Source organism: Grampus griseus, assembly GCF_964374135.1.
Source record: "Grampus griseus genome assembly, chromosome: 10".
Classification (NCBI taxonomy): Eukaryota; Metazoa; Chordata; class Mammalia; order Artiodactyla; family Delphinidae; genus Grampus; species Grampus griseus.
Genome location: NC_139004.1, coordinates 20,641,005 through 20,660,223, shown reverse-complemented (window position 1 = coordinate 20,660,223; position 19,219 = coordinate 20,641,005). Strand labels below are relative to the sequence as shown.

Genomic DNA, 19,219 nt, shown 5'->3' with positions numbered 1-19,219 from the left:
CCTGAGAGACAGAATTGTTTCCTAGTTGTTGAGTCGGTGGATAGGTGATTTCAGGTTTGGCAAACAGACATTGCCCTAACTATTTTGAAGTGAACAGAAAAAACCTGCGTTAGGCTAAATGACTTTGCTATTAAAGCTGAACTGCATTAAAATTGAGTTGCTGAAGAGTGATAGGCAGCTTTCTATATAAAATCATCTCCCCGCAGGTATGCAAGTTTCCTCATGGGAATCTCAAGGGGATTTGGGCTCATCGCAGGAATCATCTCTTCCACTGCCACCGGATTCCTTATCAGTCAGGTTGGGCCAGTTTATTGAACATCTGCAAGTGGCAGGTATTGTTTTAGGCACTGGGGATTCACAACAGGGCCTCTGTTCGCGAGGATTGTATGGTCTGATGGGGAAAATAAGCCCGGATGCCAGCACAATTACTCTATTCTTAGGGGACTCTAATCAGAGTCTGGTAGTTCACATTTCCCAGGGAAAGAGAAGTAAAAGCTGAATTTCTAAAAATGAATAGGTATTAGATTAATGAAAATGAGCAGTTCAGGCAGAGAAAATAGCACATATGACTTCCTAGAGGAACAAAAGTATGAAACAGCTCTTAGTTATGACCAGAGTGAATGATACATGTCAAGGATAAGAGATGAAGACACAGGATCAGAAGGGGAAGGTTATGAACAGTCTGTTCAGATTAATTCCAATTTCTAAAAAAAAAATCACAAAATGGAAACCCAAAGGGTCCCAAAGCCAGCTTGAAGGGAGGTTAAATTTTGGGTGGAAAGAGAAAGACTGTGACACAAAGCACGGAGCATAGCCCGTGAGGCTTGCTCAGTACCAAGTGTGGTCTGGTAGGGAGGATGGAAAGGCAGAACCAGGCTGGGATGGCAGGATGACATGAGCCAACTTACAGAAAAAGATTTGTTTTGTTTTCAATACATCTCTAGGTGATCTATTTTCAGGTTGATTTTGACCAAATTGCTAGGAATCTACTTTGACTATAATGCCAGAAATGAACTGTGACTTACAAGGGCTGGATGAGGGAAATCATACAGTCAGACCAAATGTAACTCACATCATATTGAGATGTCCATCCAGGGGGTTGGTGTGATGGATGTCAAGAGTCAAAAACAAAACAAATCAGAGAGAGCACAAGAGTGAAAATCTTAAAGCTGTTGTTTTAAGCATAATTTAAAATGAGTAATAATGATATTTTCAAGAATGTTGAGATCCAAATTTCTAGAAAAACATTAGTGTAGGTTAATTTACTTGGGTTTAAAGAAAAGCTCATCCAAGCCAGAACCCAGTGTTCATTTTAGCATCCTCTTGTTTCCATCAGTTTCATAAAACCTTCTTTGAGAATTCAAGGTGCTCAGTGGTTATTGCATATTGTTCCCTAGATTCTTTGTGATCAGTGTTGCAATATACAAAATGGAGGATTTCTAGAACTAGTGGAGAAGGAACTGTGAGGCTGAATTCTGTGTATTTTTTTTTTTTCCTCCAGGATTCTGTGTCTGGATGGAGGAATGTCTTTTTCCTTGCTGCTGCTGTCAACATGTTTGGCCTGGTTTTTTACCTCACATTTGGACAAGCAGAAATCCAGCACTGGGCCAAAGAGAGGACTCTTAGCCGTCTCTGAGGATATAGTTGCAGACTTAAATGTAGTACTGACCATTAACTTTTTCAACATTTTTTACTTATCATCATTCTTTTTTCATATTCTTGGCCATAGGCTCAGCAGTTCTCAATTTCAGTTACATGTTAGATTTCCCTGGGGAGTTTCTAAAACATACAGATGAATGGGCTCTACTCAAGAGATTCTGAATGAATTGGTCTGGGATAAAGCCCAGATATCACTAATTTTTAGACACTCCCCAGGATTTCTAACATGCAGCCAGGGTTGACAAACTGCTAGACAAACTTGAAACATCAATTCCTGTTGCCTTTGAATTTTCCTTTTTGTAAGAAACTAGATAAAAAGCTGTGTGAAAGTAATCACTGATAAGTACCTTCACGAGGGCGATTATAGACACAGAGAAGATCTACTAGAACCAGAGTTGTATGTTCTATTTTAAGGCTGTAATCCACAGCATTAACATTTTTATACATTGAGAAACATGGATGTTTATTTATGTGGTTACATTCTATTAAAATTCACATGCTAAAATTAAATGGGCCATTTAAAAATTATTTACATTAGGATTATTTCCATCAGGCAAGATAGATATTTATTTATACTAGCTGATTTCCAGGAGATTAACAACCAGGAAATGACAAGGAGAAGATTAAATTAGGCTAATTGAAAATCATGGGAGAGAGAAGATAGAATTGCAAAGCTTACAATGTAAAAAGAATGGATGTGAAGGGAAGCAATATGGGCGGTTCTAGAAGAGACATTGAGATAGTTTGGTCCGTAGAATGAAAATTAGAGGAAGATGACAGAGGCATTTTCAAATGAAATGAAGACTTAAATGGAGAAGAATACTGAAGGTATAACAAGATGGAAGAAATCATGGAACAATATCACACACCAGAGAAATTCCTTTTTAGGATTGAAAAAGATCATTTGACCTTCTTCAGATTTTCCTTATTTGCCCAAGATTCTCAGATAGTCATCATCAACCCCAACAGGAATTAATTCTGTCTCCTAACCCTTAAAACACATCCTCTAGGTTGTCTCTACACAGAGAGCTGATGTCAGTTTTGCTGCAACTATTCCAGAGGAGAAATTCTTAGCATGTTTAGAAGCCAAGTAGAACCACAGAGACTAAAGCCTTGAACTAATTTAGCGGATAAAGAGAATCTCCTAATGCAAATCAACAGGTATTTTTGAGCAGGTGCTTTAAGGAAAACAGATTGACAGGCTATGAGGGTGATACTGAGATAAGAACACTCTGGCTCTGTTTTCTGGGTATTCACAATTTAGAGAGGAAGGAGAGTTTGTAGTAAACAAAATGAAGAAAAAACGAGAGGAGTAGTAAAATGAATTAAATTAAATATAGGCAAATTAAATACAGGCAAAAAAAAAACCCCAACAGTCAACACAATAGGCAAATATTTTGAACAAAGACTTCATAATAGAGAAATTCTAAGTGGCCTATAAACATATAAATCGGTGCTCAACTTCCTTAGACATTAGATAAATGAACATCAAAACCACAGTGAGGGCTTCCCTGGTGGCGCAGTGGTTGAGAGTCCGCCTGCCGATGTAGGGGACACGAGTTCATGCCCCCGTCCGGGAAGATCCCGCATAACGCGGAGCGGCTGGGCCCGTGAGCCATGGCCGCTGAGCCTGCGCGTCCGGAGCCTGTGTTCCGCAACGGGAGAGGCCACAACAGTGAGAGGCCCGTATACCACACACAAAAAAAAAAACACAGTGAGATACCACTACATGCTTAACAGAAAGGACAAAATAAAAGAAGATGGAAAACAGCAAACGTTGGCAAGGTGTGGAGCAACTGGAATTCTCACACCCTATGACTGTAAGTATAAATCAGAACTCGGGGATATCTTCTTAGCAATATCTCCTAAAGCTAAATTTAGACATTCCAATGACTTGGACATTTCACTTAGAAATGTACATAGATATTTGGAAAAAGATGTACAACAATGTTCATAGGAGCACTACTTATAGTAACCCAACAGCAAACAAATTGTCAAGAGAACAATGAATAAAAAGAAATTATGGTGTATTCATACAGCAATGAGAATAAATAGACCACAATACACAACACCATGGATGGATCTCATAAACACAATTTTAAATGAAAGAAGACAAAAAAACTTATTTAAGAAGTTTAAATAGTTAAAAAAAAAACAAAAACAGACAAAACTAATCTATCCTATTAAAAATCAAGTTAGGAATTCCCCTTGAATAGGAGTGGAAGGGGCACTTCAAGGCTCCTGAGGTGCTGGTAATGACCTATTACTTGGGTGCTAGTCACATGGGTGTTTTTACTTTGTGAAAAGTGTATATTTATGATTCGTACGTTTTTATGTATATAAACAGTAAAACATTTCCTTAAATTCAGTGTTTCATCCACTTCAAAGTTTCTCCTCTCTTTTCAGCTTAGGTCTGACAAATGGAGCAGTTGGGAAGGAGGCGTGGTCTCTACTTTCACGTGCTCCCTGATCGTCTCTCGCCTCCTCCTTTGCCCGACCCTCCAGCATCAGAGCAGGAAGGAAGGCAGCAGGACAGTCTGTGTTGCCAGGTTTTGGATTAAAGTGTAAGTTCCCAAACAGCAAAATGAATGAGCTTGGGCTTCCTAAGAAACCCAGTCCCTGGAAGCATTGGTTGTCATCGGTGGTAAAGGTAAGAATGATGACTCAGCACTTCTAGGCTTTCTGAGCACCTGCTATGATCGATTCCTGACAAATAACATGTGTGTCAGAGACGCTTCAGTTACCTTTCTCCATTTGATGGTTTGAAAAAGTTACCATTCACATTTCCTAATGGCTTCAGAATAGATGCATTCTGAGTTGATAGGAAGCATCTCTAACCCATCTCCCCCATCCTAAAGAGTTGTTTCTGATTTAACAATTCTTTTCTAACATTTATTTCTAACATTAATGTGAGTTAGTTCGCTTTTCTTGAATAGCTTATTGACATCTATTGAACAATGAGATGATCTGCTTTTTCTCTTTTGAATGTTAAATATTATGAGTTATATTAATATAGTTCTTAATGTTGAGCAGACTCTTCCTTGAGTATCCTTTCGATAAGCCAGAGGATTTGATTCACTGATAGTTTATTTAGGACTTTGGCTGCTGTATTGGTATATGACACTGGCTCTGTATGTGTGCGTGTCTAGATATCTAGATATGGGGCTTATGCTGATTTCAAAAAAAGAAAGGGAAACTTTCCTTATTCCCCAGTACTCTGAAAAAATTAACTAGAACAGAAATTTTATCATTGTTATTATTATCTGAAGGATTGAAAGCATTGGTTTGTAAAATTATGCAGGCTTAAAGCTACTTTGAGGAAAGTTCTTTGATAAGGTTCTTAATTTACTCATTGGTATGGGCCTGTTAAGGGGTTCTATATTTTCTTCCATCAGTTCTGACAACTTAAGGTATCTTGGAAGACCATCCATTTTATACACAATTTAAATTATATTTGCAAAATATAATTATCAATTATGTTTTATCAATTATCTTTTTATATATTCATTTTTTCTGTAGCTGAGGTTTGAGCTTCTTTTGTACCTCTAACATGATTCATGTGCTTTTTTTCTGCTTTTTCATTAGACCACTTATGATTTATTTATTTCTAAGAGATCTTGTCTTTTATTTTCTAATATATTAGCTTTATCTTTTGTCATTCTTACTTCCTATTTCCCTTTGTTTTACTTCCTGTAAATTTTGTTTTGAATATTGAGTTCATTTATTTTTATTTAATTATGAAAGAATTTAAAGCGTAGAGGAAGAGTTCTGCTCCAAGTCCTCTTGTGTGGGAAGATTACATTTTACTGTTTTGTGACCCCAAATTTATTGTTTTCTAAACGCATTATTTCTTAAGTTAATAACCTGTGGAGTAAAAGAGCAATTGTTGACTCCTACCTTACATACAATGAGGAAACTGGTTCACTGAGACACCCGAATATCTCACCTAAGTACAGTCCCTTGTTTTCATAGTTGTTCTCTGAAATTTTGCTCTAACTTGTTGCAGTTAATGTATTAGTGTTGCATTAAGTACTTTGCATACAAGAACTGCATTCTATCGAGCATCGTAATTGTCACTGTTACTTGGATATAATTCAAGGGTCAGTAGGGTGAGGCAAGCCAGGTGCCCAGGGAGGCACTCTTCCTCAGGCTCATTTCGTGCAAGCACAAGATTGGCACATGAGAGTGAGTATCTCCTTAATTTTGCACCATGGACACCTCTCGCTTACCTTAGCCTAGCCCTAGCCACTGACACTTCTTTTCATGAACCCCCCCTCCCACTTCTCAAAATATTTCAGTGGAGATTATTTTGGAACTTGGTACTTGGATGAATCCCATAATAGTGGAGAATTTCTTTTTTCATATGCCATATTATCATTATGGGGCCTTAATACATTAAAATATTAACTTAGCCAGTATTGACTTCCTGCAAGTCTTTTCTGGTGTCTAACATAATAAGGAAGTCTGGTTAGCCAGCTAACTTTTGTAGGAGAGATATATTTAGGCTCAGTGGTACAGGATTCACTCTTTAACCTGGAATTCCATACTTTCCCCAAAATGTTGTAAAGTGTAAATTACTTTCAACCAATGTTGCCTTGAACATTATGAATAATTTGCTTTTCAGCTAGTGGTCTTAAGAGTTTCTTTCCTTGTATCTTTTTTTCTTTTACTTTGCTTTCTTCATGGACTTCTCAGTGCTGAAAGCACATGAACACATTTCCCAAGGTCTTCCCCAACTTCCATAAGTTCCAACTTATTTCCTAAAATTGCCTGAAAATATGCCTATGTTCGCACTATCCCTCTTTCCATTGAAAAAGAAAAAGGCATCCACACTTTATTGTGGAACAGTACCTAGAATGTAAACAAATGGTTTCCAAATATTGGTTTGGGGATTACCTATTAATGATTAATATTCATCTGGCTTTTGGTTTTCCTGCCTTTCCTTGTCTGCTGTGTGTGCTCTTATTAGAGATTGGCCAGAGTTGGAATGTTCTGAGTTCAGAACAACTGAAACAAGGCAGGTTAGGTAACTGGTTTTTTCAAATGAAGTTGGAATCTTTTCCTAAAGTACAAAGTTTCAAGATATATTCGATAAAATCTTCAGACAAAAAAGTTATGTGATTTCTTCTAGATTTGCTATAAATTATACAATAAGATGGTTAAAACTTTTTTATTAAAACCAAATCATGTCATGAAATATTTATTCTAATTGTAGTCATTCCTCATTTTATGTTTCATATTTTCTTTTATTTACAAAGCAAGTCATTTCTATTTTTGATGAAAAGTTTTAGATGTCAAGTTTAAAATATTCAAGGGAGTACCTGAAGTTTTCAAAATTCTTTTATGTGGTACACAATCAAAAGAGTTTGAAAACCACTTCTCTGTACAAATTGTCTATTTTTAAGCAGTAATCATTCTGATATTTACTATTTCCAGTTTGCTTTAAAAATTTGCCATAGCATTATTTGTTAATTAAAATCTTTCTTCAATACTATCAGTTTCTTTTTCCTCTCAGCGAGTATCATATTTTAATTTTTATAACTCGCCTCAGACAGTACATATTTGTTCTGAGTTCTTTAAAAAAGTTTTAGGAATTTCCTCTTACTTCCTTGAGAAAATCTCAAGAAAAATGTGCCCATCATCTATACCCCATGATGGTGATTTCCTTTTTCTCATATTGAGAATTTTTAAGAAATGTTTTCATCAATGAGGCTGGACTGTTTAAGCCATAGTGGATTTACTCAAAGAAATTGAAGGAGGGGCTGCTCCAAGAAACCTGAAGCGAAACCTCAAGAAGCAGGCAGCCTCAAAAGGTCTGAGCTATAGCAGCTCACTCCATTGCTAAAATATATGGTTTACCCTATGTTCTCCATTCTCCTGTCCCTCTCCTCAATAGTTAAGGTCTCAGGAGAGAATTTAATGGGTGGAATTTAGGTAAAGTGCTCACTCCTTGGCTTTAACAGAGCCTGGAAAGCTGATGAGCAGAGTCTCAACTGACCCTTTCAGCTTCCAGAAGGAGATCAGAGCACCATGATTCACTATCACAATATGGTTACACACAACGGGCAAGAGATAGTTCCCCCAAACAAAGTTGTGATGCAAGTAAGAAGGAGTAAGAAATATTGGAAATAGATTTATATAAAATCTAATTTTTTTCCTTTTTATTATTGTGGAATAGAACTAGTTCTACCTAAGCCAGCTGTTTGCCCAGCTAAAGTGGGGATGGTTTCTCCTTGGGAACCCCCCTTGCTGCTCTGACCGCCACTACGATTCTTAAGACCTGAGCTCTTTGCCAAGTGATATCAGTTTATATGATGAACAATTCATTTAAATGACTCAGTTGTGCCAAGGGAGCAGAGGCGTGGACATCTCCAGCAGGTGAATGTAACGGCTTCCCTTAGTTTGTGTTGAGACCACTTTCAGAGTGGTCATGTCCTGTTGTTTTTCTTAAACCAGGGGAGTGCCCACTCCCTGTTTATATGTGATTGTTTGGTTCCAGAAAGCACTCCCTAGTTTTAAGGGTGAATTATCCCCAATGGTCCAGCCCTACATATGCATCTCCACCTCTAACCCTGGCCCCTAGGGAACCAGAAGAGAAATTGGGTACCCTAGACATAGTCTCAGTAAAGCAGAGAGGCTGAACATTACTGAGATTAGTGGACAGTAGCCATACTTACAACTCTGTTATCACCCAGGAGCTTGAGAATTCCAGCCATTTTGGCAACTGAAGCTATAAATTTTGTTGAGGTTCTTGGAACCAATCCTGAGGATGAGCTGTTTAGCTATTTCAGGGTATGGTGTATGTTGATGCTGCCATCCAGAAGTTGTATGTAAAGGGGTCTTTGGCCTCACATGCAGGTATAGGGAAGAACCAAAATGTGTCAAACACGTTCAGATTGGTGGCCTAGAATATTATTTACATGTGAGGTACAATGAAATTGAGGAACTCTTTCTTTTCATGCAGGTATCATCATTATTCATATATTTCTTCAAAGTCAATTTTTATCAGTCTTTATGAGTTCTTTAACTCTTTCAGTAATTCAACAGTTTCTTCTCAAGATTAGTCTTTAGTCTTAAGGTTGAACCTCTCCATGTTAGTTCATAAAACGATTGGTTGCTCATGATGTATCCTGGCCTCCAGATGAGATTCTCCTGTTTTGTTGTTCATTTATCTATGCTTTGAGCCACTTCTGGGTGACTGGAGGTGAGGTGCTGGAGGTACAGTGATAAGTGATGCCATTGTTGTTCTCACCACAGAAGTCAACATCCTAAATGAGGGCTTATACCCCAGCTCCAAAAATACACGTCACATGCCTGCCATGTAACCTACTTGGGTGAAAGTAGTGACAGGGACAGACACACAGTCCCTATCCATGTGAAATGGAGGAAGACATTAAATAAACTGCATATTGTATACAAGTGATAAATGCTAAGGAGGAAAACTTAAACAGGGAAGCAGGACTCATTAAAAAGGTGACATTTGGGTAAAGTCCTAAAGAGGGGAAGGGAAGGAGGGGAATTGGCTTTGGGGGAAGAGCACTCCAGGCAGAAGGTTAAACAGTGGATTCTAAATCAATCACATATTACAGTTAGGGTGAGAACTAAGGGAATGTGATGAAGAAGAATTAAAAAGATTGGAGGGAGAAGAGGGTGGCCAAGGAAGACCTCACTGAGAAAGTGATCGTTGAGTTGAGCTGAACTCTGAAAGTTAGTGAGAATTACTAGATAAAGGAAAATGGTAAGTACGTTCCAGGTAAAAGAACCAGCATGAATAAGAAGAAAAATGATAAAAATAATAGTATAATAGCCAGCATTTTTGGAGTGCTTATTATGTGCCAGTTAATTCTTACAACAATCCAACAGGTAGGTAGGATTTTTACCCTCATTTTATAATGAGGCAACAGAGGCAAATAAGATATTACATAACGGGATTTAGAATCCTGGCAGTCAGGTTGGATCTTAATGATCAAGAAAATTTGGAAGATATGAAATGGTTCTTTTCAGAAACTGAGGATAGCAATGATTTTGAATAAGTTGACACCCTTCTGGAGGTTACTGGTTTATGATACTATGCAGGGTGCTGAGAGCCTTCTTAGTGTGTAACCAGTGTCTTAAGAGACCTTGTAGAGAAATAGCAAACAGTTGGGAGAAAATTTAATCCAACTTTAAGCCTTGCTTTAGTTAAAATGGCTCCACTTAACAAGACAGAAGGTTATTATCTGGCATTTGACTTCCAGTGAAGGCTAATAAGACTAATTAACGAAAAGCTTTCAGAACACAACAGAGCACAAAGAAACCAGAACTTTTATGGTGTGCATAATAGTTCTGCACCCCACAGTGTGCAGAACTCCACGTGTTCATGCGTGGTGTGCACAGAGGCAGCCTGAGGTTAACACCTGCTTATCTTGTAGGTTGCCCATTTCTTTCCTAAAATCAATGTTCCCAGCTGATCAGCTTATCAAGAGCCCTAACTAAACACAGCAGCAACAGTGGGAAGGGGTTGCTTTTGGTAGGCAGTTGCCTGACTATGCTGTGTGGTGAACATGCTCTACCTGGATCCATCATGTCCAGGTCTCCTGGTTCTCCAGTGTTCCTGGTGCCTGGAAGGGACCCCGGTACCCTCATAAGCTGAGTGGGTTCTCCTGTCTGCTTTACTATTGAAAACTCTTCTCTAGGTCTGGGCTTTTGTCCATTTCTATTTGATTTGTTTTCCAGCACATGATTTGGCACTGGATATGTCACTGCTGCTAGCTCAGCAATTCCAGGGTCATTGCCCCATTGCCCCATAAAAGGATTTCATAGCATCTGCCAGCCTCCTCCTTCTTTATACTTAGATTTCAGCATTGCCATTTCTCCCCTCAGGTGTTACAGCTCTCTTTTCCCCCTCCCCACGTGTTATTGGCTTTCCACTAACTCCTCCTTTCCCTAGATTTGTGTTTTCCTTGCTCGTAATCATCTCACCTATCCAGAAGCACCTGCAAACCTTAATTCTTTGGAGACATCAAACCCTAAGACTCTCCACTAGTCATAATATAGACTTCCCAATTCCCAAGCCAGCACAGTCTTTTATATATATTCTCCATTGTACATGTTTTCCTACCTGGAAAACTCTTATGCCAACACTCCTTCCCCTAGGAAGACTTTTAAAATATTCCCAAGCAGTCAGTCACCCTATTTGGTCCTTTTCATGTCTCATTTTAAAGCTCTGCACTTTTATTTGTTCTATTTGAATGAAATCTCCTGGAGGGTGGTAATCATCTTTTTCTTTTCAGCTTTTAACAAATAGCCTGATACAAAATGGATGTGTGATAATAACATTTTGAATGGTAGGTACATAATTGAATGAATATTTCAAGATTCCCTGGTGCTCTCAATGTTTTGTAATATAACAGAAAAAGAAACATCTTGAAGTACTTGCCTTAAATTTTATCTACACTGTGATTTCCAACCAAATGAAAAAATAAGTAGAGGTAAAAAAAAAACAACAAGGAAAATACATATAACTGAAATTTAGGGGTAGGGGTGAGGATGATGAATCTTGGGCAATTTTCCTGTTTCCCAAATTTATTTGAAATAGTATTAAAGTTTTTTTAATGTATACTAATTTATTTTAAAAGAGGTAACCTGTCATCCTTTCTGTTAACAAGAAAAAAATATGTTAAAAAATTGTCTCTGGAAGGATACGAGGAAACATTACTCTGGTTTTTTTCAAGAGGGAAATGAAGGATTGGAAAGCATCCCTAAGCAGAGTTTTTTAATTTGTTTTAATTTTGTTTGCTTGTTTTTTATTATCTTATTTTATAGGTTTGAATTTCAAACCACATGAATGTGTTACATGTTCAAAATAATGTTATGTTTCAGATAGAACTTTTGAGAGTTCCCTGGTGGCCTAGTGGTTGGGATTCAAAGCTTTCAAGGCCGAGGCCCAGGTTCAATCCTTGGGTAGGGAACTAAGATCCTGCAAGGCACATGGTGCGGCCAAAAAAAAAAAAAAAACACTTTTGTTTCAAAATACGCAATATTTAGTACTAAATAATTCTGAATTTTAGAGTTAAAAGTACTTAGGGGACAGCTAATAACAATGATCTCATTTTAAATGATTTTTACTGAAGGATCATTTATAACAGGAAAGTTACACATATCAACAAGCTAAATTTTCACAAAGGACAGGCTCATATAATTAGTTCCCAGATTAAGAAGAAAACAACTACTACCATCTAATAAGACCCTTCAGGCTCCATTCCAGTCCCTAGGCCTCTCAAGGTGACCCTTATCCTGACTTAAATTAGCATACATTTTTTTATTTTGGAGTAATTTTAATTTTCAGAAAAGTTGCAAAGATAGTACAGAGAGTTCCCATATACTTCTCACCCAGTTTCCCCCCTCGTTAGCATTTTACACTATTGTGGTACATTTGTCAAAAATAAGAAACTAACACTAATACATTAACATTCACTAAACTCCAGAGTTTATTTAGATTTTACCACTTTTTCATCAATATTTTCTTTCTGTCCCAGGGTCCAATCCAGAGTACCACATTGCATTTAGTTGTCATATTTTTTTAGCCTGTCTTGTTTTTCAGAATCTTAGCAGTACTGAAGAGTCCTAGCTAGGTACCTTGTAGAATGTTCCCCAATCTGGGTTTGTTTGTTTTTCTTATGATTGGAAACAAGTTATGGATTTTTTGAAATAATACCAGGGAAGTGAAGTGCCCTTCTCATTTCATGATATCAGAGAGTAGATAATATTCACATGACATCATTGTGATGTCAACCTTCATCACCTGGTTGAGGTGATATTTGCCAGGTTTCTCCTCTGTAAAGTTATTATCTTCCTTTTCCTCACTCTATTCTTTGAAAGTGAGTCACTAAATCTAGCCCAGCCTCAGCTTATCAATTTTTTCCCCCATGGATCATGCTTTTGGTATTATAGCTAAAACTGTGTGCCAAATCTCAAACTATAGCTAAAACTGTATGCCAAATCTCAAACCATACATATTTTCTCCTATATTTTACTTTAAAAGTGTGATGTTATGTATTACATTTAAGTCTATGATCTATTTTTAGTTAGTTTTTGTGTAAAGTGTGAGGAATGTCTCTAGGTTCTTTTATTGGCATATGCACATCCAACTGTTCCAGCACCATTTGTTGGAAAGATTATCCTCTCTCCATGTCATTCCCTATGATCCTTTGTCAAAAATCAGTTGATAATATTTGTGGGGGATTATTGACTCCAAATTGCCAAAGCAGTCTTGATTTAAAAACACAAAACTGGAGGTATCATGCTCCCTGACTTCAGACTATACTACAAAGCTATAGTAATCAAAACAGCATGGCACTGGCACAAAAACAGACACATAGATCAATGGAACAGAATAGAGTGCCCAGAAATAAAGCCACGCACCTATGGTCAATTAATTTATGACAAAGGAGGCAAGAATATACAATGGAGAAAAGACAGTCTCTTCAACAAGTGGTGCTGGGAAAACTGGACAGCTACATATAAAAGAATGAGATTAGAACATTTCCTCACACCATATACAAAAATAAACTCAAAATGAATTAAAGACCTAAATGTAAGACCTAAGACCATAAAACTCCTACAAGTGAATATAGGCAGGATGCTCTTTGACATAAATCATAGCAATATTATTTTGGATCTCTATCCTAAGGCAAAAGAGATAAAAGCAAAATAAACAAATGGGACCTAATTAAACTTAAAAGCTTTTGAACAGCAAAGGAAAACATGGACAAAATGAAAAGACAACCTAAGGAATGGGAGAAAATACTTGCACATGATAAGACTGAAAAAGAGTTAATTTTCTAAGTATATTCACAACTTATACAACTCAATATTTAAAAAAAAATCAGAAAACGGGCAGAAGACCTGAACAGACATTTTTCCAAGGAAGATATACAGATGGCCAACAGGCACATGAAATTATGCTCAACATTGCTAATCATCAAAGCAATGCAAATCAAAACCAAAATGAGATATCACCTCACACTTGTCAGAATGTCTATCATCAAAAAATCTACAAATAACAAATGCAGGCAAAGATGTGGAGAAAAGGGAAACCTATTACACTGGTGGTGGGAGTATAAATTGGTGCAGCCACTATGGAAAATTGTATGGCAGTTCCTCAAAAATCTATCAACCATATGATAGAATTCAGCTAGATGGCCAAATACAATATTACAGCACAAATTATCAGTAGCGTTCCAACACAGAAAAGCAATGAAAAATATAATGGAAAAATTCTTTATTATATTTCCACCCAGATAAGTTAATTTTATATCAGATAAGGTAATAGATATTTTAAATAGAAAGGATACGAGTTTACAAAGAATGTCAACTTTACAGGACCCTGGACAATTCACAAAGAGGTAACACAGATATTTATATTAGAAATATAAATTTATTGTGATAACTATTAAATGAAAATGTTGATGGCTCTGAAAAGAGCTTTTGTCTTATGCTGTTTAAATCCTCCTAACAGCAGCTTATTTGGGTAGAACTGGTGTACTTGATGATGGCCTTGATATCATCAGATACAGCATGCTTAGTCAATTCCCTGGGCAGAAGCAGGCTCACAGACAATCGGATCTCCCTGGATGGTCCAGAACCTGTAACAAGGAGCCAGGTAGGAAGCACCTCCTACTAAGTGCTTGAAGGTATCTTTGGCAAAATACTTCTCAATACACTTGGATGAAATGCTCATGTTGGGGTATACCTGTTTCAAAAGGTTAATAAGGTAGATGGACATCTACTTGTCTCTAAGCCATCTCTCCTGCAAATCTGAGTTTTGGTAAAAGTTTTCTTAGAGTCATTTTTAGAGACAGCAATTTTTCTTAGAATCATCTATGGAGATAGCAAAATCCTTAAGGGAAGACCCAGGTATAATATATCCAACCTTCCACTACTTCAAGGTAAAGAAAATGGCAGTTGGGACAAAGTGGGACCTATTTACAATTGCTGTAGTCAAATGAGGTGTTGGGGCAACCCAATCTTTGATTGGATGAAAAGTAGAAAAAAGAATACATGTAAATGAGCTGCTTGAAGTTCACCCTGATTGGATAGTATTAATACTTGGCATCAACCACTCAGGAAGCAAAGTCAACCAGACAGCCTAGTAGCTGACTGTGGCCTCTACCAAGAGCACTTTGAAATGATTCTCTCTACCGCACCTACATTTTGTAGATTTCAGTTTCAACCACTTGAGAGAGACTGACCCCCTTAATCTAAATCCATGAGGAATAATGTTGGCCTACTTTGGGTCATATATCCACCCACCCACAATCAACTGTTGTTAGACTGGACAACCCCTAGCTTTAGCAAGAACTATTTGACCTGGGGGAGGAGAATGATCTTAGAAAACATGGCACCTGGGCTGAGGCCACAGTGTCTCCAGGACTGACTGAAAACCTCAGTAAGTTGGAAATATACTATTTATAGAGAAGGAGTTGGATTAGCATATTAGGTAACAGATTAAATCAAGGCACCATCAAAGATTGAGAACATTATGAAGATGGTATTTAAACACTGAAGAAAAGCTTTAAACATGGCATGAAATGACATTTAAAGCCTCTAATCAAAAAGTAAAAGATAGAGGATATCATTTCATAACTGGTACATCAGAGCACATGCACACAGTACTATACCACCTTGGAAACAAGAAACTGCAAAAGACCTATTTTATTCACAAGGAAAGGTGTCAATGCTGAGAGAAAGATTAAACTGCCTTTTTTCCCTGCCGTCTTAACTTACTAGTTGACTGGGTGATTCACAACCAATGAATTATTAGCAAAAACACACGCTAACTAGAACTTTAATGTTAAAAACTAAGCTGGCTCTTAATGTCTTTGGTTTATGATATTCAAGTCTGGTTAAAAACAGCTCGCCGCTGGTGTAATTGTTGATGGCTTTGGCCCCTCAGACACAGTGTGCTTGACCACTTCTCCAGGCAGTAGGATTCATAAATGTCTGCACATGTGGTAGAAGTTAGTCTAAAACTTGCTTTTGTTAAACCTAACGCTAGACTACCTTAAGCTTCCTTAACAACTGCCATTGTCTGACAACCAGAACGTAAGGTCAGTTCCCAGACTGGACTGTGGAATAGAGTCTGATCTGGAGTGAAGAATGAGGCACACCTGCAAACCTTTGACCTTGGAGTTCAGAGGAGAAATGGGTGTATATTGCCATTAATCTCTGTAGAGTAATGAAAAGTGATTATGTGATTAAGCAATCATTTTCTTTTCTTTTTTTTCTTTTGGAACATCAAAAGCACAAATTGTAATTTATTATCCTAATTGTAATAGAATTTCCTGTGTTTTGGTCTTTTCTTTCCTATGACTGCTCTCTTCAATAGCATAAGATTTTGCAGTTTGAGTTAGGCATTCCTGTTACTGTAGTTGCAGAAGTAAGGGGCATTGAAACTAGAAAGTAGAGTAAAAGAAAGCCATATCTAAGGACAAAAGCAAGGAGTATTTGCAGTATGGCAATCTAGCACATACTTGAATGTGTTGTGTAGATAACAAAAGACACACCATTCTGATCAGCTGATGAAAGTCAGAATAATAGAGATGGTCTTCCAATATGAACTTGATGACCGGATTGACCCCATTTGTTCATAGCGATGGTGAGGCAAACAGGAGTTTGACTTGAACTTGGAGAAAAAAGGATTTGCCAGTACCATGATGTGGACTTTAGATTCTGAGCAGACATGACACATCATTTGGGTTCATGGTTTCCGACCTTTCGAGTGTGTGTGAAAAAGCAGCCAAGCTCCAGAGAGTGACCGTTACCATTTAGTCAAGTCTTTCATTTCAGGATTCAGATTCATCCGATGTGATTTCTCGACAGCTGCCCCTGAATCGCTGCTAGACATTATGAGGGTTGGGGCAGAGTGTGCACATGAGAGGTGCTTCCTCTGCCGGAGCCTCCTAGACTAGGAACAGCAGGCTCTCTGTGATTACAACAGGACTGTACACTGGTGCCCTCTGAAACAGCAGCCAGAATCAGAGCCCACATCGTACCGAGCTGTCAAGTCTAATCATTTTTTATACCTTATTTTTTTAAAATAAATTTATTTGTTTATTTATTTTTGGCTGCATCGGGTCTTCGTTGCTGCACGTGGGCTTTCTCTAGCTGCAGTGAGCAGGGGCTACTCTTTGTTGCGGTGCATGGTCTTATTGCAGTGGCTTCTCTTGTTGCGGAGCACGGGCTCTAGGTGCACGGGCTTCAGTAGTTGTGGCACTCAGGCTCAGTAGTTGTGGTTCATGGGCTTAGTTGCTCTGCAGCATGTGGGATCTTCCCGGACCAGGGCTCGAACCCATGTCCCCTGCATTGGCAGGTGCATTCTTTTTTTTTTTTTTTTTTTTTGTGGTACGCAGGCCTCTCACTGTTGTGGCCTCTCCCGTTGCGGAGCACAGGCTCCGGACGCACAGGCTCAGCGGCCATGGCTCACGGGCCTAGCCGCTCCGTGGCATGTGGGATCCTCCCAGACCGGGGCACAAACCTGTGTCCCCTGCATCGGCAGGCGGACTCTCAACCACTGCGCCACCAGGGAAGCCCGGCAGGTGCATTCTTAACCACTGTGCCACCAGGGAAGTCCCCGTGTGTCTAATTATTAATGACAGTTATTCACAGTCTTATGAAACAGCTCTGAGGATAACTTCAACAGTTACCACAGGAGAAATGTGCACCCTATCCTTTCTAATAATTCTAGTGACTAAAAGAAAGCAATTTAAAAACCAACCCTTTTCAAAAGGAAAACATATAAAAATTTTAAAAGGTAGATATCACAATCTAAGTCAAGATAATATTTCTATCTGTATTCAAGTGTTTGAAAATTAATTATAGAAATGAAGCAAAGTTGGATTTTTTTCCCACACAGAGACAACTTACGTCGATTTCTAGCAAATCAAAGCAAGTTGAATGCAAGAATGCTCCAAGTTGAGCATTTGAAGATGAAGTTAAAAATTAAATTGCAAAACCAAGTCACATTTTCTGACTTGGATAATAATTCAGGGTTAGATGTATTTGAATTCTAATGTTGTTGATTATTTATCGCAGGGTCCAGAGTCCTTCAAAAAATGACTCAGGGAAAAATCTTTTACACAGGAAGGTGTAATTTTCATCCCTTTCTTCTATATAATGGACTTAGATTATCCATGCTTAAATTCCCAAAGTGCAGACGGAACAGATTGGTTTTTTTCTCTTCTTATCTCATAATGAATATAATAAAACTTACCTGAAAGAATTGTGAGGAGGACATATAATAAACGCTTGAAAAATAGTAGCTTGGAGGACTTCCCTGGTGGTGCAGTAGTTAAGAACCCACCTGCCAATGCAGGGGACATGGGCTTGATCCCTGGTTTAAGAAGAACCCACAGGCCACGGAGCAACTAAGCCCGTGGGCCACAACTACTGAACCCGTGTGCCACAACTACTGAAGCCCGCACATCTAGAGCCCATGCTCTGCAACAAGAGAAGCCACCACAATGAGAGGTCCAAGCACCACAACGAAGAGTAGCCCCTGCTCGCCACAACTAGAGAAAGCCCACACACAGCAATGAAGACCCAACGCAGCCAAAAAAGAAAAGAAAAATAGTAGCTTGGACTCCCCAAGACCCAGCCACCTCCTTCAGAATCCTTGATCTCAGTAATAGACTTTGCCAGGGTCCCACTCCTCCACCAGAATGCTGGGAGGGGATTTACTCTCCCATGATATAGTCCAAGTAGGTATAAAGAGTCAAACTCAAAATCAAAAGGAGATCTCCTCAGGGGCCATAAACTAAGAACTAAGAAGGAACTTAAAATCAAAGTGATGAGCCAGAGCTTAAGCCAGGAGAGCTCAAAGAAATGCAGAACCAGGTTTAATTCTCCATGGCTGGAGACTGACTCTCATGCTCACATAGGGAAAGGTGTCTGGGTTGCAAGCACAGAGCGTGCAGGGAGCTGGAAATGAACTATCTACATAAAGCTGGAGATCTGAAGACATTGCTTCATCTCTGAGACAAAGACAAGCAGAACCATATGCAAACTTGGAAAGCAGTGAGGATGTTTTCAACTGCATAGGCACATAGTTAAAAAGAAGTCAACATAAACTGAGAGAGGTTGGCTTCCACTGTGCCCGTGTGGGTGTTCCAAATACATGTTACTTATTCTCCAAAGTGAGTTATAGTGTGGCCCATACTGCATGATAGCATGTACACAAATTTAGAAATGATACAAAGCATTATTTTATATAGTTTGTGAACATACCTATAGATAGTAAAAATAGAAAAATGTGGAGAAACCTCACTAAATTTATGTGAGACATATTATTGTTCGTGTGTGTGTGTGTGTGTGTGTGTGTGTGTGTGTAAAAGAGAAAGGATCAGGGAAAGCAGTAGAGTGAAGTTCAACTTTATCTGTTATAGTTCAATATTTCAAAGAAAAAATTAAAATTTCAGAGAGAAAAAACAACAAAGAAGGGGAAAAAGTACTAAACTGCATTTAATTATAATATTCTCTTTCTTTTTTTAAGCTTTTCGAAAGAGAACTAAAGTCATCGAAG

At 38.3% G+C, this 19,219-nt stretch overlaps 1 protein-coding gene across 1 annotated transcript in view; it reads left to right on the top strand.

Moving 5' to 3' along the window:
* The window catches only part of LOC309829104 (uncharacterized protein), a gene marked incomplete at its 5' end in the record, with an annotated part of 53,137 nt that overhangs the window by 15,582 nt on the left and 18,336 nt on the right, over window positions 1-19,219 (top strand). The window contains 3 exon segments of the mRNA XM_082664800.1: window positions 207-297; window positions 1,502-1,633; window positions 4,066-4,223. Of these exon segments, the coding sequence (XP_082520926.1) occupies window positions 207-297; window positions 1,502-1,633; window positions 4,066-4,223 (381 nt within the window).